Source organism: Spinacia oleracea, chromosome 4 (assembly GCF_020520425.1).
Source record: "Spinacia oleracea cultivar Varoflay chromosome 4, BTI_SOV_V1, whole genome shotgun sequence".
In the NCBI taxonomy this organism is placed as follows: domain Eukaryota; kingdom Viridiplantae; phylum Streptophyta; class Magnoliopsida; order Caryophyllales; family Amaranthaceae; genus Spinacia; species Spinacia oleracea.
This window is the reverse complement of record NC_079490.1, coordinates 184,927,209-184,950,125: the sequence shown is the minus strand read 5'-3', so window position 1 is coordinate 184,950,125 and position 22,917 is coordinate 184,927,209. Positions and strand designations below refer to the sequence as shown.

The 22,917-nt window shown below is 37.4% G+C and overlaps 1 protein-coding gene across 2 annotated transcripts; it reads right to left on the bottom strand.

The window, feature by feature from the left end:
* Positions 1-295: 295 nt before the first annotated feature.
* Positions 296-21,714, bottom strand: LOC110804960 (ABC transporter C family member 13). 2 transcript variants are annotated; one of them, XM_022010557.2, is made up of 36 exons: positions 21,439-21,714; positions 20,470-20,510; positions 20,283-20,370; positions 20,018-20,170; positions 19,796-19,927; positions 18,850-18,947; positions 18,463-18,532; positions 17,899-18,150; positions 17,291-17,360; positions 13,400-13,460; positions 12,639-12,726; positions 12,175-12,293; positions 11,992-12,089; positions 10,521-10,587; positions 9,865-9,982; positions 9,636-9,752; positions 9,169-9,249; positions 8,826-9,077; positions 8,475-8,576; positions 8,328-8,395; positions 7,995-8,126; positions 7,750-7,897; positions 6,723-6,988; positions 6,422-6,581; positions 5,793-5,968; positions 5,612-5,723; positions 5,448-5,501; positions 5,020-5,142; positions 3,288-3,386; positions 3,001-3,093; positions 2,795-2,905; positions 2,497-2,658; positions 2,194-2,381; positions 1,648-1,837; positions 1,295-1,462; positions 296-817 (listed from the first exon to the last, which is right to left on the bottom strand). In XM_022010557.2, the coding sequence occupies exons 1-36, from the start codon at positions 21,478-21,480 to the stop codon at positions 737-739; spliced, it is 4,380 nt and encodes a 1,459-aa protein (XP_021866249.1). In that variant the 5' UTR covers positions 21,481-21,714; the 3' UTR covers positions 296-736. The 2 variants fall into 2 exon arrangements, with proteins under 2 accessions (XP_021866249.1, XP_021866255.1); XM_022010563.2 differs by having other exon boundaries at positions 18,463-18,529; positions 21,439-21,713.
* Between the last annotated feature and the right edge of the window lie 1,203 nt (positions 21,715-22,917).

Here is a 22,917-nt window from a genome sequence, read left to right as displayed (position 1 = left end):
TCGGATCAGTAGCCAGTTCACAGATAATATAAACAGTTTTTATTAAAATAGAATAACATTTATACGAAAACACCTTAAATGGTGCGCATTTTCGTTAGGAAAAGAACGCCTAATAGCGTGGCATTAACATTAAGGTACATATATACGTAATACTTCCTCGGTCTTTGATCTCGAGGTAGCTTCGTCGGACACTTTTGATTCTTCTTACGATGGACCTCAACTAGGAGGTTCGTTGGTGAACGAATCTTTATCAGCTGTTGTGAGCATAACCTTTGATGCTCCCGGGAACATCCAATTGCACGTAATCTAGTTATATATCATCCATTTCCATTATTTGTGGCAAACTAATACATATCAAATGGCTTACATTGCAGAATGCTCTGTTCATTAAGTTAGCAACTACTTCGTACTAAACAACAACAAATTAAGCTACAATAGAAGAGAAATGAACATCCTCTCCCAAATCAAAGGTAATTAGTAACCAAAACTACAACTCCCACGAGTCCAACCCCAATATCCTTCCAAGATTTCTGATCAGAAAAATATTACAGTACATCTTTAAAATATCTCAACCCAGGACCAATAATATAAAGTCAGAAAAAACCTAGTGCAGACCGCTCAGCTCAAGTAAGTCCGCATGGAAAATAGTTAGCCTGACAAGCACATATCTACAGGCTACAACCACTAAGCCAGTCCGTTCCACAATTTTTGCAGTTAGGTTCCATCACTAATGTTGTTACATTAATGAAGCTCTAGTGAAGGCTGCAAACTTTGAGCGGTCATCTTGAAGCAGAATATGTGGATTTCCTTGTTCAGCCTTGGATTAAAATTATAAATAATTAGAATCAAGAAAAATATAAACGATGATTCTCTAAGAACTTCTGCAATTTCACACAACATACAAAGATATAGTAGGGTAGTGAATGGCAAATTCCTAAGAAGTTGGAAAGGGGGAATAAAGGGTAGCCACAAATTCAGAAATTCTGCCAACACACCAACGGCCATTTAGTGTAAGGTAATAACGAGAATGGTGAGGAAAATTGTGTATGATTTAGTAGAACGTCCTATATCGAAGTCCAAGGTAATGCTCATTAGGTGAAAATGAGTAGTAATGAAAATCAAAGAAGCAAAACACATGCTTTCAAGAGGAGAGGTTAATGCTTGCAAATTCGCAACACACAAAAAACAGGTAATTGATTTTTGGGAGGTTAGAATAGCATAATTTGGGGTTGGGGGTAGAGAGTACAAGGGTGTATACATAATGGTGAAATAAGTAGGGTGAAGGTGAACATACCAGAGTTCCTTTCTCAAGAACAAAGATATTATCCACGCTCAGCACAGTTGAGATCCGATGAGCAATAGTGATAACAGTCATTCCTTGACATTCTCTAGATATGACGCTTTGTAGTATTGAAGCTGTCTGAATATCAATATTAGCTGTGCATTCATCTAAGCATAACACCTGAAACATCAGAGACCATTATTATCCAATCTGACAGTTTGTGTCATCTTCCAAATATTAACCTCGGAACAAAGTTTCTGGTTGACGTGACACAGAAAGCTAATGATAATCTAATCGTAGAAACATTTCTAGAAATTACTTAATTATGTCTCAAACTATTTGTGATTGTATTTAATGCAGCAAACCTTGGAAGACTTCAAAAATGCTCGCGCAAGGCAGAGAAGTTGCCGTTGGCCAACAGAAAATGATGCCTCAGATTCCTTTATTTCCATATCCAATCCACCTGCTGCTTCTATCTCTTCCTTAATGCGGCATTTCTCCAGAACTTCCCAGAGTTTCAGGTCATCATTCATTCGGAATGGATCTAAATTTTCCCTAGATATACAAGATTGATAATAATGAACACTTCTTGTCACTTGAAGCAGTTTCATGACATCAAAAGGCATTTAAATCAGAAAAATGGTTTATGGCATAGGAATACAGAGCATGTGTGTCAACAGCAAGACAATTCTTTCAACTGTCTAGCGACTCTAGCCATTATAGAAGTGTGTATACATTAATTTATTGAGATGAATGCATACTCAAGAGGTAACAGGTTTACAAACACGGAACAGATAAGTTTGGGTAGACATAATAGTCAACAGCTGATAACACTCAGCTTAAATCAGTCAGATTTTTAACAAAGCTCATAAATTTAAATAAAATCTTCAATTTGAAGTTTTGAACTTCACCTCACAGATCCTTGAAATAAGAAAGGACTTTGTGGGACAACAGCAAATCTTGAGCGAAGATCTCTAACGGAAACATGGTCTATGTTTACATCATCAACTAATATGCGCCCTCCGCATATTGGGCTCAGACGGAAAAGGGCATTTACAATGCTAGACTTTCCAGCACCAGTCCTTCCAACGATTCCAACCTACACAATCGTCACAAACTTGTCGGCTTCATAGTATAGATGGAAGAAAAGGCCAACTTTGTGCACAATGAGCTCAAAACAAATACGAAGTATTAAGGGAGAAGAGAAGGCTTACATGAGTTCCTCCTGCAATGGTAAATGATATGTCACACAATGCTGGAGGAAGAGAAGGCAAATATCTGAGAATCACATTCTGAAACTCAATTCGTCCTTGACAAGGCCAACCTTTAGGAATGGCTATAGATCCGCATAATTCTTCTTGAGGAATGTCCATATACTGGCATTTGAAGAGAAATTATATACACAAATACATGGCAGCTATAAACTATGTTCAGAAAAGAATAGGATGGTGGAGAATCAGATGATAAATCAAAGCATCAAAGTCAAGTCTTGATGATATAACAGCTCTTCACCTGGGCAACTCTTTCGACAGCAACCATTTCCTTCTCTGTCTCAGTGAAGCTAGATAAGAAACTTCCCATTAGAGAAACAAGTGGAGACGCATAAGATAGTGCCAAGCCAACCTGTTAGTGTAAAGAAGATTTCAGACTACTTTGTTAACAATACAGTACAGAGGCTCAAGTATCATGGTCTGGAAACAGGAAAAGTAAAAGCTTACCAGTCCAGGTGTGCCCATACTAACAGGGAGTTTACCAAAGGAGCCAATAATAGCCATAAGGGCTATAAATGAGATGAGAAATGCTGCCAACAACTAAATTATGAAATGGTTAGTGCATCAGACCTAAGAAGAAGTGGACATAAAAAATACAATGGATATAACTGTCCTACTACTATCATTAGCTAAAAAGTTTAACAAAAGGCAAAATTATCCAGAGAGAGAGAGAGAGCACTTTACAATTGACAATGTGTCTTAAATAAGAAGATTTAGTGAGCAGTGAGAATGACCTGAAGTCGCAGGGAAAGCCATAAACTAGCTGTTATTTCAGTGTACGAGGTTCTCTGGTACATGGTTACATAATTGGTGAATCTCGTGAAGAAATAATCCTGAAAACAAAGCATAAAGGTTATGCTTTTAAATGCTCAGGGAAAATTCTGCCACGTTCATGCTTTGCAATAGTGTTAGAAGACATGACAGGTCCACATAGAGCTTGATTATGTCTGGGTAAGAAATACATGGGATGGAAAATAAGACAAGGATCAACGTTCATAAATTAGAATTCCTTTCAAGAGAACTGTTACAAACAGAAGATGTATCTACTTTATTCTGATGCCTGCATTACGTCTACAGATGAAACTTGCTGGGAGAATAGAAAATATTTTTTACAAAACTTCATATGCAAATCAGAATAGACTGTAATATGACATCTTGAGGAATTAGATGACATATTTTGACATGGAAAGGAAACAATAGAGGATTTTTTAGCTATATAAATCTGTACATCATCATGGCAAAACAAATGTGTGGGGATCAAGGCTAGGGTGCATAGGAATGTACATGACATTCTAGGACACAACTGAAAAGGATACAGCAGCAAAAAGAACGTACAACTTAGCTTATGAGGGATTTGAACAACTGTAATCAAAGGGGGGTATGAAGCTGTACAAAACTTACACGCAGCTCAAATATGAAAAGTAATAGCCACACTTAAAACTCCTCTAGAAAAGTCCACAGAAAGCTGTAAGCAAGTGAATTACACAACAAGACACAAATGAATTATTCAATAAATTGATTTTCATAAGCTGTAGGACTCTAATTACTGGACTAGTTCATTTGTTGCAACTTCCACATAAAGCAAGAGCAAAGGAGGCTAACACATAAACATAGTGAGCTAATCCACCAATTGCCAATTTACCCTTTCAAGTTTCAAGACATTATTTCACTTAAAGTGGCACATGACATCTTGCCTCCTCATCAAAGGCCCTAAAGGAAATTTAGAAAGGACGTAGGCTGTGATGGACCGTACAGGCAGTACCACGCCACTTACTCACATGGTCTATCACAGAAGGAACAAGAAGAGACAACATATGAGCTGACCTGCAGAACCACAACCACAACAAGGGGCAGCAAGAGGCACAAGAACGTTAACAGCACATGAGGACAAAGCTCATAAATGCAGCGTACTAGAGTAAAGCATGGAGAGTATAAATAGAGCAAGAAAGGAGAGAGCTAGGCATTGTGTAATTTGTGGTGTGTGAAAAGATTTGTAACCTAAAGTTACTGCCTTGGAGAATAGTGGCCTCAAGCTACTGTTTTGTGTGTAAACCTTTATCAATTAATCAATCAAAGCTCTCTTCCTAGCTGCTGTGTTCTGTTAATTTCTGTTTTTCTGTTTCTGCAGGTGAACCTTGCAAGTTCATTGCATAGGAGTAACTATCACATACTTCTACCTTTAAAATATAGCTACAAAGTAGTCAACTAGAGAACTCCTGAAACTTGGAAGGATAACTTTTTATAGAGTAACATAGGTTTAGCGATCAACTAGTCTCACAGTCCATTTTAAATTTGAAGTCGATGTTTCATGCAATTAATATATTATAGTGCAAAAGAAAAATGACCTCATCATCATAGATTCGAATAATGAAGAAAAAAAAGTGCAAAATATGTCTGGAACAATAACTGACTTGTTTTTCAGCCAGTTGATTCCTGCAAATAGTCACTTACTACAACAATAGTTACCTCTATTTGAAATGCCCTTATGGTACATGATCCATCCAGAGTCTCTGTGAATGATGCATATATTGGGGAGCGAGAAACACTATCTAGCCTGCGCAACTCGCGTGATGTTGATCTGTAATAGAACTGAAGAAAATAGGCCATATACACAATTCAGAAATAATGTGATTTATGTTGCTTACAATGGTAGACCAATAAGTACTATCAGCATGATAGAGTAAAATACGTAAAATCAAAGTTTATCAAACAGCGTCAAGGCGAAAACAAGCTATCTCCCGTACCCTCAACAAAAATTGAAAATTAACGCAATCCAACATGAAGCTTCTACTTTCTACTCTCTATATGGTATTATCGCATGAAAATAAAGCAATATGAAGAATTTGAACTAAATAACTCTTCATAAAAGTTAGGATTGAGGAGCATGAGAATACCTGCAACTTCTTGTAAATATACCAAAAGGGCAATAGTAGAAGCAGTAAAACAATCTGCATAAGTTTATAAATCAGGTTAAGGAGTAAAATTGTATGCCCATTCAAAAGAGAAAAAAAGTAAATCAAATCTCCAAAAAGTAAGGCCAAATTATTGGTCAAATCACCTGAACATATGACAAGACTATTGCAACCCCCAAGAGGCCGACAAAGTTGGCAAGGAGAATGTTGAGGATAAATGGAAGTGAATCGTCTATTGTGTAAAGATCTGAAGACAATCTACAAAAGAATGTATGTGAGGAAATTAGACCTATTGATATCTGAAGACTTACAAGGATCAAATCGAACCTATTGATAATCCTTCCACGTGGTGTCCGGTCAAAGAACAGCACAGTTGAGTTGACAAGATTGCTAAGTAGTGAATCATGAACCCGCACTGCTGCTCGCAAACCACCAAATGCAAATGAGAAAGCCCTCACCAATGTCAAGACAGAGTTCGATATGCAGAAAACACTCAGTATAACCTGAGAAATTGACAAGGCAATCCATATAAAAATAATGTCATCACGATAGTATACGAAGCATATTGAACATCGCCAGATTGAGTTGTCATTAAGAATTAGTTAATATTTCATTCCTCCGGGTTGGTGGCCAAGGGTGCTTCAAACCCCAACTCAGCTATGCATATCCTAGTATAACTAGGGCCATTACACACAATTTTCAATAAAGATGTTATTTTCAAATTGATAGTTATAATGATTTATGTGCAACACAAGTAGCTATTGTATAAAGTTGAGCCCCACAGTTTCAGACGTCAAAAGCAGGTTGATTTGACCGCCAATTACATGCCATTTTATTAAGTAATTTCCAACTTTTTTCTTGATAAAGAACAGGCCAAAGGGTGAGAGCAGACTAGCAGAGGTATAAATCCATTTTACAATGTTGAAATCTATAACATGGTTAAATAAAGCACATACCAGATAGAAGTTTAATGAATAATGCATTTTGTCATTTCCTTTAGTTGTATCAACCCAATATGATAACCAAAGATCATTTCCATTACGCGAAGCTTGCATCATAATAGCAGAAACCAGTATCAGCGAAGCGAGAAACCAGCCAGAAAAGGCAGCATATTTTCTGCATAAATTTGAAGACCAAAACTATCAAAACAATAAATCTATTAGGATAAACAGTGCAGATAACGCTGCATGCCAGAATGTTTTTTACTTAAAAGAAGCGGAGCACTTAAGGCAAGAGAAAACTGAGGAATCTGTTGACCTGTATACGACCAGCTCCACATTTCCCTCTTTTCTTTCTTCAAGATCAATGGTCCCCTCTGCTTCTGAAGAAATCTGAATACAGTCTTCCTCTTCGCAAAAGTCTTCTTTAGACTCGACACTCTTTTCTTGATCTTGAACAGGCAGCAATGGACTCAATGCCGTATGAGCAGAAAAGTCGGGACATGATGCTAAATCAGCAGGGCTTCCTACCAGCTTCACACGGCCTTTACTCATAAGTACAACTATATCTGCAGATAGTATGGCCTGTTTATATTTTAAGAGAAAATTTGTTACACAAGGACATGACATCACTTCCATAGCATCACCATTTGCACAAATACAGAAAGCTTAAGTTTCAGAAAACAAAATATTAATGATCCCTCGCAGTAAACCTTTATGGTGGAAATTCCGATTTTTCTTCGAGAGTTTGAAATGGAAGATACATGAGAGACTGGTATAACGGAGACAGCGGCAAAAGAAGCTCAACTACTGATAAAGTTATGCCAATTAAAGGACTATACAAGTCACTAGATTTAAGTGTTTAGAACCTCTTATTCAAAATACAACAAAACAGGGTTAAAAAGTATATATTTTGATTCATAATCAAAAACATATTTTACAGAAGTGTTGAATTACTATGATTAAAATAATATTTTCCAATGGCCAAATGACGCGTCTGAAACCATGACTGTTAATGCAATATGATCATCATGGTAATTTCTCTCTATTGTCTCCAATAAGACTTAGTGGCAAGGAATTGAATACCAGCTATTTGCAATGAAAAGGGAGTTGGAGATGATTCAAAGTAACATTGCTCAAAATTAGTAAATGTCGAAATTCAAGAAACAAGTAATTTATCTGATACCCTTTCTTTTATCTAAATGAGAATTTCAATAAGCATAATTGTGATGCACCCAACTTTAACATAACACGCGAATATTGATAACGGGAATAGCTATTTATAATTTTAGGAGAAAGATAAATAACAGTTAATAATAGAATCCTTGTAAAGACAGTTGGGTAACCTGAATATTATGCGTACAGAGAACACATGTTTGCTGATTCAAAACAGGACCATGGATGATACTGTCTAATATAATTCGAGCAACTTGGGCATCAACTGCACTTAGGACGTCATCGAGCAACAATATATCCGATGAATGATAGATAGCCCTGCCAATAATGGGAATTTTATGAGGGAAATGAGATATGGGAATGCCAACTTGACATAATATACAGTTCCAGTACAAGAATTGAGTGAAGTATTCACCTTGCCAATGCGATGCGGACCCTCTGTCCACCAGATAAATTGGCCCCTTTCTCTCCCACGTACGCCATATCACCTCCAGACATTAGTGAAATATCAACATCCAGTGCACAAGCTCGGAGCACGTCTAGATACCTAACATAAAGATCAAATCCGATTTCTCCACTGAGAAACTACTTGACATAAATAATATGCTTAAATTTTTGGTACTTGTAAGAGAGCAAGGGAAACATGAAATTGTATTCCCCAATTTCTCGGGGTACACAAAGAGGGAAGGCAGAAAGTGAAAAATGGAACCTCCAGAATGTTACCTAGTCGTATCAGCTAAGTTTTTACCTTTTCGGAACATGTTCCTTCCCTAAGAGTATGTTCTCACGTATAGTACCTGAGAGAATCCAAGGTACCTGCGATTGCCAAATTAGTTTACCAGAAAAGACTAAGGGCAGATTCAAAAAAGAAATATTCCTTTATCTTATGTTATACCTGTGGCACGTATGCTGTAGAACCATTTAAATGAGCCCATCCCCCGATGATATTCGTCTCTCCTAGCACTGAACTTAAGAGGGATGATTTTCCAGAGCCAACCTGCAACATGTGATCATAGAGTGTGTAACAGATCTCAATGATGTGGTATCAATTTTGTTTAAGGTAAATGGAAGTAATTTTGTAATGTTCAAAGTGCTAGTAGATGCTAGATACTGCAATAAGTCCCTTCCCGCCTATACATAAGTGGAAAGTACCTTTCCGGTTCTGACAAGTGATGCAAGAGACAAGAAAAAGCATTTAACACGTGAACAAAATCACAAAATCTCATGTCTATTGTTAGTTTGGTACCTCTCCGATGATCACCACAAAAGAACCTTTTGGAAGGCTAAGATTCACCTTGTCCAGCCTGAAATTGTCTTTCATATTACGTTCATTTGACCATGAAAAGAATGCATCATGAAATGTAATAGCTTTATCTTCCACGGCATCATCAATCTGGACACTCAAACAAGATGGGTACAGAAGAGAACTATTTCCCCGGCTTAGACTATATTCAGGGCAGGCAAGGAACCTGGTCAACCGCCTTGTAGATATAAAGGCCTAGAAAAAGTAACGGAAAAATCAGTCACCGACTAGTGAAATTTTTATAAGGTTGCATTTTAGCAACTATGTTATGACACAGAAAACTTACATCAATCAATCCATTAATCACCCAGGGAAATGAATTTAGAGGAGAAATCAAAGTGTTAAACAGAGCCACGCAAGTGAAGACCTGGAAGAGGGATAGCCAAGACACACACAGATTAAACCAAAAACCATGAACAGTTCACTCAACTTTTGGAACAGCTACTCAAGTTGCTGAAGTTTTCATTTTAGTGCCCCCTATCCAGATAACAATACAACAGATTCTCAGCCAAAAGCTCGCAGTGTCATGAACGCAAAATATTCCACAGTAGCTTCCAATCTTGTTCATTTTCAAGAGATCGGGTGTGAATATGAGAACTCGATAGATTTTATTTGGTCTTCTTTAATTAAAAAACGGGACTAGTAGGTGATGTTCTGAAAACAACCATAACATCTAGTTGGTTTACTGTTAGGGAAAAGGGAGAAAAGAAAAAGGGAAACAAAAACAGGAGCTACTTTCAGCCCTAATCATACCGTAGCAGCGTCAAGCTGATGTCCCATTAATGTGTAGAGTCCAAATGTACACAACGAGAAAAGAGTAGGCGTTGTAGCCCAGAAGAATACACACCAAGCATCAAGATACTTCCGCGTCTAATAGAGTCAACAACATAAGAAAAAACGAAAGGTTATTAAACATAAAAATTAAAATAAAAATTAAAGAGATATGTCCTGGTATGTAAAGCAGCAATATACTTCTACATACAGATAAGTTCGCAACTTCGGAACGTCTAGTCTCCATAACCCAGTTGGTGAAGAGAATTTCCCAGCAGTACATTTTCAAGGTGCGAATATGAGTCAAAAGTTCACCTGTTCTCCTAATCCTGCATGGAAGAGGAAAATACGACTTCAAACCAACACAAAAATATGATGTAAATCATCTTTTGCCATGATCAAGTTGGATTCTTTTGCTCTTTTTGCTGCAATTTTAATAAGCACACCAGACATGATTATTTCTCAGCAGTTACTTGACAGTGTTTTCTTTGACAAGTAACACAGGATACCAGTCCAATCAAAGTAAATATGGTTGGATGGAAGTTTCTTCTTGTTTCCTTTACAGTCCTCTATCCACACATAAATAGGGCACATTTCCATATTATGCTGTCCCTAAATAATATGGCCCTTCCTGAATTTAGTAATTTAACTTTGAAGTTCCACATACCCTCAATGACACACTTAACTTCGAATTACAAAAAGAAATACTACATAAGAGTGGTGGAGATGTACAAATAACAATATTGAAGGACAGTTGTGGTATACAAACTCACTTTCTTAAACCGGACCCTCAATTTGATGTGGTTTATGCTTAAAAATTTGGAGGAAGTAACAATATTGTAAAGCAAAACAAACAAATTTGTTTACCTCTCATCTTTCTGTTTCATCATTTTCTCAGTGGCACTAGCAATCAATTTGGCAATCCATTTATTAACTGCAATGCAAATCAAGATAGTTCTCAGTATGGCTGAAAGAGAAATATAAAATACTGAAACAAAGAGAAAAGAAAATATTAAAAAAATCATCAAGCATCTTCTTTCCAAAGTATGAAAGCATAGTCAATCTATATTAAGATACATGTTAGGTCAGACATCATGGGTCACTAAGCACATCAACACTCTGATGCAAATTTGATTTCATTCTGATAACACTTAAACAAACAAACCAGAAAGTAAGATACTACCCAATTGCAGAATAATAACAAACAAGTACCAGTTGCAACTTATTAATCGACGTAAGTAAATGATGCATGCATTCTCTTGTCTCTAAATAAATATAACTCCTAAGTGAACGGAAGAAAAAGTTGCCAAAGGGGGGACCATGAAGTCAACAATAAAGAGACACGGAGTCATCTTCTTATTAGGTTTCATCAATCTAGCTATGTGAAGATTGATATTTGTATTGTTGATAAGTTTGTTGTAACTTGTAAGAACTCAAAACTTCTGATCTCCAAGCTCATTCAATTATCATACATTCATATTGTTGATATTTTCATCAAATTTTATCTTTAAGCCTACAAATTTGTTTGGAGTTAATCATGTATGATGTCACATCATATTCTGGTATTATGTGAGAACCTTATGCAATTTATGTACACCTTGGCTTCATATAATATACTTGTTCATGTTGCAAGAAACCAACTAGAAAGTATGTCTTGAAAGGAGGGAGAGGAACAAAGAATGCAAGCATAGAAGACAACTGTCAATAATGGTGGTCATAAAGACGACTTGGAGCAAACGGTTAGCTAAGAGAACATGAAAATAACCTACCAAGCCACTGTGGTAGCCTGGTAGGACCGCGTACGGAAAATATGCAGCAGCAGACTCAAGCAACCGAGACCTTGTTAACATGGCTACTCCCATTCATTTTCCTCCTACAGTTAAATTACTTAAGCCACCTCTAACACTGATATAAATTTCTATTATAAAGTTCCAAAGAGAACGAAGAACTATATCGGAGTAACCTATGGACTAAATATTAGAAACTAACTCTCTAAATGATACAAGCAAGTTAGTATAAGTTTCTGCAGGAAGACTACTTACAGTCTAAATAACCTCCAACATTCATATGAACTTTATATTAAATGGTTGCATTATACCCTGTATCTCAAACGTGACATATTGGGATAACCTATGAACAATACATTTTGCAACTAACTCACTAAATGTATCAAGCAAACTCACGACAGACACTACGGTGCAGCATCCACAGGAAAGTATGCAAAATCTTGAAACTGATTCATCATTTATCAAATAAGCATCATACTGAACAGCCATATTGAATAAAACCATTCCAAAGCCTGTTCCCTTTTGATAACTGGTCTTATAGAGATACGTACCTGGTATTAGCAAAACTGTAATAGTGATGCCGGAAATAAAAGCAAAGCTAACTTGAGTATACAGAAGATAAAGTGCAATCCCTATTTGTAAAGGCAAACTGCAATTTACAAAGGTATGAAGAGTCAAGACTCAAGAGAAATCAAACTGGCCAAAGCGATGAAGCTACTCATAATCAATATTACCTCCAAATATCATGGAAACTGTTACACAGGTTAACAGTTCGATCAGCATCCACAGACATAAACGTCTGAATTTCTCCTTCAGAGAATTTCGATCTCTCAGCTAAACTGATGGAGAGGCACTGCAAATGCAAAGCAAATATATATTATGGTAGAAGCAGAACCCAATGAGTTGCGTCATCCTGACCAAGAAAAGTGAACATGTTCACCCCTTTCTAAAATATGTTTCTATTAGTTGTAAGGTACTTCTCCATTCAAAAGTACACATCATCCAATAAATGATAAAAGAAAAAACACAGAAACTAGAGCAACAGCTGAAACTAGATTACTGGGTGTGCTAGAATCTGATGAAAACACATGCATTTATACCATGCAATCACCCTGCAAATCCATTTTTCATCCATTTAATACCATGATAACTTCGTTTCATAGTTCTCAACCAAAACAACTTGGTCTCAGGAAGTCACCTTCTGATAAATGATGGTCATTATACCAGCTCGGAGCTTTAACTTCAAAACAGAGAGATGATATGTATATTGTGTATCAAGAATTGACCTGCAAGATTAAACAAGGCATCAAAAAAAATATTGGGTACAAATGAAATTCAAAGCAAGAAAGGATATAAGATTGCTGGTCATTTCGAACTAATTTGTCATGATTGTTTATCTTGACGTAGGGATTTTGGTGACTTTGAAGGTTGGGAACTCAAGTGCAATGGAAGAAAGTATAAACTCATCCCTCTAAGTGATTATGTGAATAGAAAAAAGCTCCAGGATTCTCCTTTCATTTTGTTGACCAGACAATATTGTTTCTCATGAATTAAGAGAGGGAGCAGGCATCAGTAAGTATTTCAACTAGCTCATACATTACTAATGGGAGGGGTATTTTCGGCAAAGTGAGAAATTTATTGGTCGTTTCTGGGAGCTTCTCTTAACTTTGCTTTAAATAATACCCTCCAACAATAAGACTTCAAGGGGAAAAAAGGAAGAAACACGATTGAAGCTTTCCCAAGCTAACTTTAACTCTCTAAGGCAGTAGATGCCACGAATTCGAGGTGCAGAGACCACAATATCAAACTACTGCTCAGTAAGATAATTGAAGGAATAAAGGTGAAAAAGTTGAATATCCTCAACAGTATAAACACAATCTCCGGGATAAAATGGCATAATGATGAGAACAGATTCCGGAAAGAAAGGAAACCTTCAAGGAAAAGTTGTAGAAGAATTACTTTAAAACAGATGCTAAACCCAAAGATACCGCAAGAAGATAGCCGTCCACTCCTCCAGAACCTAGATACACAGGGAGAAGCATAAGTAAGAAATAGATTGTGCAGCATTTTCTTAAGATTGCATGGCTTTTAGCATAGAAGATATCTGCAGAAAAAGTTTTCCAGCAACTCATTTTATTACATTTCGCAGTCCTTGGCTTGCACAAAAAACATTATTAATATTTGAACTCTAAGCTGAAGGATTTTCAAAAAAAAAAAGTGAGGTAGGATAACCATCAGGTTCACCAGTCCGAAATATTAACCCCTGCCTACCTCGGGAAGCACCCTCACCAAAAAATGTACACCACTTGGAGTTGACAAATTAGGCTTCTGGAATAATCAGACAATTACCCAGTAAAATGGACAAAAGTTAAGTTCTTACTGAATCCTAGGAGCATCTCAGTAGATTGGAGCTATATTCAATACTATCAGATACTTTTACCATCCACTCTTTTCAATTACATTTCAAGGATATTTTACAAACTTCTCTGTCGTTCATTCGTTCTGTCAAACAGAGGTTTAATTGACTGGAAGACGAAACCGGAGGATTTAGATGGTTTAATTGCTCGGTATTTTGAAGACCTCTTTGCCACTAGTAACCCCACTGGATTTTCAGAAGCTCTTGAAGGTATTGAGGTGAGGATGTCAAATGAAATGAATGAAAGATTGGATGAGGAACCAATGGGAGAAGAAATTCGTGAGGCACTTTTCCAGATGCACCCAAATAAGGCTCCGGGACCGGATGGAATGCACGTGCTATTTTTTCAGAAGTTTTGGGGCGTTTTGGGTGTGGATGTCGTGAACTTTGTGAGGGCATGGTGGAGGGGTGAAGTGATGCTTGAGGACGTGAACCGCACGTGCATAGTGCTTATTCCGAAATGTAATGATCCTAAAAGCATAACGGAGTTCCGACCAATAATTTTGTGTAATGTCTTATATAAAATAATCTCTAAGATGTTAGCAAATAAACTTAAGCCGGTCTTGGGGTCCATTATATCTATTGAACAAAGTGCTTTCTTCGCAAAGCGTCTTATCACGGACAATGCATTAGTTGCCTTTGAAATTTTTCATGCAATGAAGAGAAGAGGGGTGGGAAAGGATGGTACGGTGGCTATAAAGTTGGATATGAGTAAGGCGTATGATAGAGTTGAATGGAGCTTCTTGGAGAGGGTTATGTAGAAAATGGAGTCCCGGAGTAAATGGATTACAAAGATCATGAGGTGCTTATCAAGTGTCACTTTCTCCTTCAAGTATAATGGGGGCATTTCTGGTGCTCTAATTCCAGCGCGAGGGCTAAGGAAAGGGGATCAGATATCCCCCTATTTATTCCTCTTATGTGCGGATGCCTTCTCATCCCTATTAAGAAAGGATTCCACGGAAAATATGATTCGTGAGGCGCGTATTTGTGTGGGAGCGTCGAGGGTGTCTCGCCTTTTCTTTGCCGACGATAGCATACCTTTTGCTAAAGCAAACTTGCAAGAATGTTCTAAAATTGCTGATATAATCAATATTTACGAGAGAGCATCCGGCCAAAGAGTCAATCTAAGCAACATAAGTTGCTTTTAGTAAGTGTGTGAAGATTGAGAGAAGAAAGGAGATCGTTGAGACTTTGAGTGTTCGGGAAGTGGATAGACACGGGAAGTACTTGGGTTTACCGACAATCATTTGGAGGTCGAAAAAGGCAATCTTTACATGCCTAAAAGAATGGATATGGAAAAAATCTCCAAGGGTGGAAGGAGAAGTTACTTTCAAGGCCGGGAAAGGATGTACTAATCAAGGTCGTGGCCCAAGCCATCCCTACATATATGATGAGTGTGTTTAAGATTCTTGGTGGCCTTATTGAGGAAATTCATGCTATCTTCGCACGCCTTTGGTGGGGTGATAAAGAATCGGAGAAGAATATTCTTTGGCATCGATTGGAGACACTTTGTTTACCAAAGGCAATGGGAGGTATGGGATTTCATGACCTAAAATGTTTTACCCAAGCTTTACTTGCTAACCAAGGTTTTAGGCTTCAAGAGGATAACGAGTCACTGTTATGTAAAGTGTCGAAAGCTAGATACTATAAGCATACAGAGTTGTGGATGCTAGGAGAGGGTATGACCCAAGCTACACATGGAGAAGCATATGGGGGCAAAGTCCTTGCTCCTTGACGGGCTTATATGGAGAGTGGGTAATGGGATACGAGTATGGGATGATGCGTGGCTGCGCGGTAATGGTGCACACATTGTGCCTACTCCGAGAAGCAATAGTGATCCCAATTTGCGTGTCGCCTTGACTGACTTTGAAAACTATAGGTGGGATGAAGCCAGAATACGAGAGGTTTTTGTGGAAGAGGAACAACATTTGGTGATGGAAATACCATTGGCGTAGCCAAGGGACAAGCTATATTGGTGGCCAACATCAAATGGTTTGTACAGTGCTCGGTCAGCATATTGGTTGGGCATGATTGGCCACACTCGCACATGAGAGCTGAATTTTGGGGCGAGGGAAGCTGACCTGTGGATGTGGGTGTGGAGGGTTGATGGCCCACCTAAGCTTAGCCATTTCCTGTGGCATGCGTGCAAGGGTAACCTTGCTACGATGGGGGTGCTCTTTGGATGCCATATTCGACATACGAAGGAATGCCCGTAATGCGAGCGAGGAATTTGTCATTCATGCTCCTTTGAGTGCAAGCATGTCGTTGTTGTGTGGGAGTGCAGCAAGTTCGTTGATATGATTAGGGATGTTGTACTACGTTTGCAGAGCGGTTTATTTGGATAGCGGGCAAGCTTGATAGGGGAAACTACGACTATTTTCATCTCTTGTTTGGGCGGTATGGTGTTGTAGAAAGAAAGAGATTTTTGAGACAGAGAGTGTGGATGCCATAAGAATGGTTGCTGGCTTCGTGCGGCTCGTGGATGATTACTGCGAATACAAGGCTAAGATTGGTGTGCATTCCCCGTGTTGTCTGCATCATCTTGGGTGTCCCCTCCTGTGGGTACTATTAAGGTAAACGTGGACGCACACATTACAGCAGGTGGGGGAGTTAGCTTTGGGGTGGTATTGGGATGGTATGGGTAAAGTGTTGGTAGCTGCGGTGAAGAAGGTTGGGGCGAACTGGAGTGTGGAAATGGCGGAGGCGGGAGCAGCGTTATATGGTGTTCAGCTGACTAGAAGGTTGGGCTATGAAAGGGTGGTGTTGGAATGTGATGCTTTGAATGTGGTTCATGCCATTAAGACAAAGGAAGAAGGTGTTGCGCCTATCTTTCTGTTTTACGAAGATATTCATGGTATTAGTGCTCATTTTGAATTATTTATATGTATTCATGTACAGAGGGCGGGTAATACGGCGGCTCATTTAGTCGCCAGATGGGAAGTTGATGTTGGGTCGGAACGTGTTTGTATGGATGTATTCCCCCAAAGTTTAAACACTTTGGCGGAACTTGATTTAACTTAATAAAAAGTATGCCCGTGGTTTCCCTCAAAAAAAAAAAGAGGTTTAATCTACTGAATTTGGCCCAAAGCCTACCAGCATATCAGGGACAATCTTTACTCCACCGCAAATCACTGATATGGACCGACAGCCAAAATGAAATTATAAAAAGGGAGTGATAAATTGATATTAGCATTCTTTTTAAACAATAAGCCACCCTTTGATAATATTTTCAGGCACTACCACACTACACAATTCCAAAAGCCAAAGAGAAAAGAGGAACAAAAGGGGCATCATACAATATATGATTGTGACTTACCCCAATGCTAAGGGCTTGAGGGGGATCTTCAATCAATTCCTTTATATTTTGTTTAATAGAAAATACTGATTAGATTCCATATCTAGCTAAAGAAATACCTTTTGAGGGATTACATTACCTTGTTGAAGAAACTGAATCAGTTTATTCAGAAGCAACGGTCCCGCAAACCCAATGCAATCATTGAACACCTGATTCATACGCACATTTCATAATAGGGAAAGGTCAGTAAAAATATTCATCTTCAACTAAATACGAATATAGAAGTCTTTGTAACAAACCAAAGGAAGGTTCCCCCCTTAATCCATAGTACATAAACGGAAAGCTGTAAACACTAAACAGGTATAATTAATAGCCAAACTACCATAAGATAGCCAACATACGGACAATACTAGAACGTTGATGGGTCAAGCTAATATCTCCTGGTTTTTTCCCTAGTATCACATTTGGAAAGAGTCTGAGACCTTACTTTACATTCGTAATCACTTGACTTTTGGTACTCTAAGTTTTAACAATATCCCCTTAAAGTCTTCTTTATCTGAAAGTCTATTCTAAAATAAGTTTTTAGACGTGAACCTTTTGAAAGATATCTCATTAATATTCCTAGTCAGCAAACTCCTGGATAGAATAGATCATTTCTCTGAAAGCAATAGATGGATAAAGAGATATCAAACAAAGCTCGGCACATATTGGCAACATATAATAAAAGTCTGCTGATGCATAAAACACCTTTAACACGCCAAGGCGAAGATATGGCCACCCGTATACAGCACAAATTGCCTTGAAGAATGATGGATTGGAGTAATTATTGATCTGCTGAGCTTGCCAACTTGACAGCAAGAACTTATGGCAGGAGGAAGGATCCATTTCCGATGGCAAATCAAGCAGTTCTTCAAAGTCAAGCTGCTTTGTGACACCTTGATCCATTATTGGCTTGATACTGCTGAATGTCATGAGCATCCAAATGGCTTGCACTGTTCCCTTTCACCGAAAAGGAAACAAGAAACTAGTTAAGTACTCCACTCTTCGGAGGAAGATGAGAAGCCAATGAGAAAGTAAGTATTTAAAAAACCTGCAAATTTGAATACTATAGGTTCCTTTCAATAATACTTATTCTACTTTCAGTTGTTATATCCTAAAATTGTACACCAATAAACAAACCTTCCATGGAAAAGTAGCTAGACTGCTAGAAACACTAATGAAAATCTCTATAGAAAATCTCATCTCAACTACACAACATAAACGAAGTATCATAATACAACCAACACACAGAGGAAGATAGAGGATACTTACAGATTTCCTAGGATGACCTTTCTCAAGGTCATGTGACAGTAGAGGATCCTCAAGCTGATCATCCATCCTGCTAAAGGGGAACACCAAGAGAGGAGATAATTTCTAACAAGGGGATCATTATTCAGATTTTAGAGTTTATCAATTTGTTCAACAAACAACAGCAGCCATACCAAGTATGATACAGCAAATCCCACCCCCACCCCCACCACCTCCCCTTCGTCAAAATAGAAAAGAGTAAGAAACAAAAGAAATCACCTTATATGGCTGCTACTAATTATTAAATTTTAAATTTAAAAACAAAATACCTTTTAGAAGCAAGAATACAAACTCATAAAATGAAAAAGAGATATCACCAGTTAGAACACACCAAACTAATGTCAGAGGTACCTGTTACAGGATGTTTGCCTTATTCTAACAATGTTAACACATATTCCAAATGCCACGTCCAGTAGAAAAGTTAAGCACTCTTTAAAAGACCACCACACCTGCATAGCAAGTCAATTAGGAAAGACTGAAAACTTGATCCTACTAAATAATAGTAGAGCAACTATGCAAAATACAACATCAAGTAAGCATTGGTGTCCTACCAACTACGTTCCAATCAGAAAATTTAATCCCTCCTGTCCTCTATTAAAATCGTGAACTTACAAACAAAATGTGCAGAAAAATAATCTTGTTTTCAGACAAACAGCTGAATTATGAGACACAACTATGGAATTAGTTGTGGGAGCTTAAAGTATCTTGAGTCTTCACACAAGTTAGAGCAGAAAACTTGATCATTTGTGTTGGAACTCTCCAATGGAGATGACGAATTCAACAAATAAAGAACAGGACAGCATAATCTGCTTCAAAAAGCTTCCAAGATAGACCAGACTAGTTATGTATCAGGCACAATGAATTTGAAATTTCAAGTCCTCGACATGCCATAAAGAGTTTTCAAAAACCCACTCTGTAGAGAGAAATATGCAGGAAGCATAACTTGTCTTCATGCACAGACAGCTCAGGAAAGATGTATATTACCAGCATCCCAACATCTTTCATGCTCACAGTAGCAACAGAATACATTCATTATTTTGGACAAAAACCAATATTCCAAATTCCGTACCCAAACCCTAAAACAAAACTGCCACAGATATAGTTGTTGTCAACATACTCAATTCTGTCATGCATCATCACCATAGACCACCATTATAATTCACACCTACTCCATTATATGTGACACGTGTATGCTAAGCTATCTGTTGAGACCATTGCCAAGTAGGGAAACAATCCTTGAATCATAACCCTAAACAAAATAAAATTCCCTTTGTACTGAGGGGAACGAGTATCTCACCTCATATGACGACATGACTATCTGCAAATGCGGCACCAGAAAAAGTGGCTTCACAATCCACCAAAAACACAGGAGACGGCTGCAACATAGGGTGTACCAGAAATCACACCTAGATAGCAGAAGAATGGTAGTCTGCAGTGTCACAATATAACACCATTCAGGAACTTACAATGTTAGATTAATTGACAAATGCTATAAATTCTATAATATATAAGGACATACCCAAACAGACAATTGAGAACATATGTAGATCAACTCATGGTACAGAAATCCACGTCCATTATATCCATCCCTCATAATCAGCACCATGTCAAAGAATGACATGCATGCTTCAAGGGAAGGCAAAAGTACAATAAATCTCCCTGGCAAGTCAATCTGCAGAAATTGTGATTCGATCAAACAACGCAAAAATGAAATGAATGCTAATGGTGTTCTTCCCAAAACATATTATAAACCTTAAAAAAGTTACATGGGGAAAAAAGAAAACCTTGATTCTTCCTCTAGCATCCCTTTGGAAAATCCGAATTCCAGCAATCAAAATGAGAGTTACGGCATTGCTTCCACAACCAAATACTGTAACCAGTGCTAAGGAAAATCGAAGACACAACAGCCTAGTTAGACTGATCATCTTCATTAAGAAAATTAAACCTCACGTATTGCTAGACAAAGGATATAGATCAGTAAAGCATTTCGACAACATATTTTCTTCCCAAACCTGAAATCAAAGAGAAGCCTTCCTCAGAATCACATTCAGCATAAGATTACAATATATGAATAAATAAACAATTAGTTAACAAAGACTCCATTCCTTCAGAATAACATTGAGGACAAAAGGTTAATATGAATAGATAAACAATTAGTTGATGAATACTTCCTTCAGAATTGCATTGGCCACAATATGTAGATAAACAATTACTGCATGTTACTATTTTATGTTGGCGCTTGTCGTGTTCTGATAAATGTCCACTTATTTCTCTGCCTAACAGAAAGTTCACACTTTTAAAGTTGTAATCACAGTTAATTAATAAGAATCAAGATATGCTTTAGCAACTAGGGTATCGCCCCCCAAACAAAATTATCAAGCTTGTGAGCCTGGCCGGCTTATGAGGCTATGAACTAATACCTGTTTTCAATTTGAATAGCAATGTTCCATTACAATAAGTCAATAAGGATGATAAAATGACAATACTAATTTCTTCTTTTTTTTCTCTCTTGAAAAAGAGTCCGGCCTAAAGCCATGACCGACGAATTTTGATCAAACCAGCCTCCACCCTAAACACTAGCTAACTCGCTGAAGTTCATTCGATTAAGGCAAGTATTGGTTGGGAAAAACAACAAAATTGCTTCATAATCATAGCATTTTCTAACAAGACGTGAACTAATTTCTTCTCTGGTAATTCCAGTTTTAAAAATACAATCACAATTGATTTACATGTTGTGGCTAATTTTGGGACCTACAATTGAAATTTGAAAGTTTGAAAATAACAAACCCAATTTACAACAATAGGACGTCGCAAATTCGCAATTAAACAAGAAAAACAAAAGGAATGCTGTTCGTAATTACTTGCAAAAGTTGAATTTAAAAAGTTAATCCAAATTATTTCGTGATCATGCAAAATGTAAATAATTAAAAGAGAACATACAGACGGCGAATTAGGGCAAATGAGGGTGATGAGAAGCGCCATGGTGGTGGCGGTGGCGGTGGCGGTGGAGAGAGAAAGAAAAAGGGCGGGGAATGATGAGTGAGAGAAGGTGGGAAAGCGGGAGGCTTATCGAGGAAGAAAGTAGTACTACTACTGGAGTACTGGGTGCTGACAACATCGCCATTTTCAAAGTTGAAAGCGGTGTCAATGTGCCATGCACTTTTGTTAAAGCCCGCACTAACTTCTTCAGCGTGCCATTTTTCATGTGATCCCCACTCCGACTCCGGGGCTCAACTTTTGCATTTGCGCGCTCAAACATAAAATAAAATCGTGTGTTTTATTCCTTCTTTTCTTATTGTTTGCTCTATAAAGCAAATTTTATTTATTAAGAAATGGGTAAGAGGAACTGAGAAAAGACAAAAGTTGTAGATTTGAACGTATTTTATATGAGAGTAAAGTTGTAGTCCCATGAGCATTTATCATAAAGGAGCATTTTTTATTTAGGGACGGACATATATAGTAAATGGGGCAAATAAATAGGAATCGAAGGAGTATTATTTTTAATTTTGTAACATTATATACATTCATCAATTGCTTTATGTATCTACCCGTATTACGGAGTATAATTTTATTGATATTTTAAGAGGTGATACGAGATAAGACAATGGTTATGAGTCTTATGACACCTGATCTCAACTAGAATTCGACTTGGCTTTCATGTGGATTTTGAAGTATATATATATATATTTATATGCATTATGTTGTTGCTTTAGTTAAATCAACCACATGTTTAGTATAGTCTTTTTAGTTTTATCCACTAATAGAGAGTAGTGCTAGTGGAATTCACGTCATTTTTAGTAACTTTTTTAATGTTGGTTGGCTATCTACTATGTGGATAGATGTAGCCATATTCCAAATTTTCCATGAACATGTAGGATTTCGCATGAAAGTTGCATTTCTTACAAGGCTATAATTAATGAAGAACAAGGAATTTAACATTTTTTTTAGGCAAAACAAGGTATTTATTATTATTTTTCAAAACACATGTATACAATGCCATATGAGTTTCAAAATAACAAGACGACTCCATCTTCTACTGCGAATTAATTATGAGCGTGAGTGCATTATATTACAAATTACAAAGAGAAATGTGGAATTCGAAGTCGTAATCATACGCATAACTTCAGTCTTTACCACTAAGCCAAAATCTTATAGATTATGTAAAATAGCTCCATAAATCAAGGAATGAATATCATCGTGAATTGATCATCACAAACAAGAAATATCCACATACTATGATGATACAACTGTACAAGAGTGCATATTACGATATGTAAGTTACATCATTGGATTATCCAATTCTTAAATTGACCTGGTCCACACTAAATTTATTGTGTACCATGCCTAAAAGTAGTCAACTACTTTTTTTTTTTGAAAATGTAAGAAGAATAGTACATTAGGAGCCCCTCTGCACGAGGG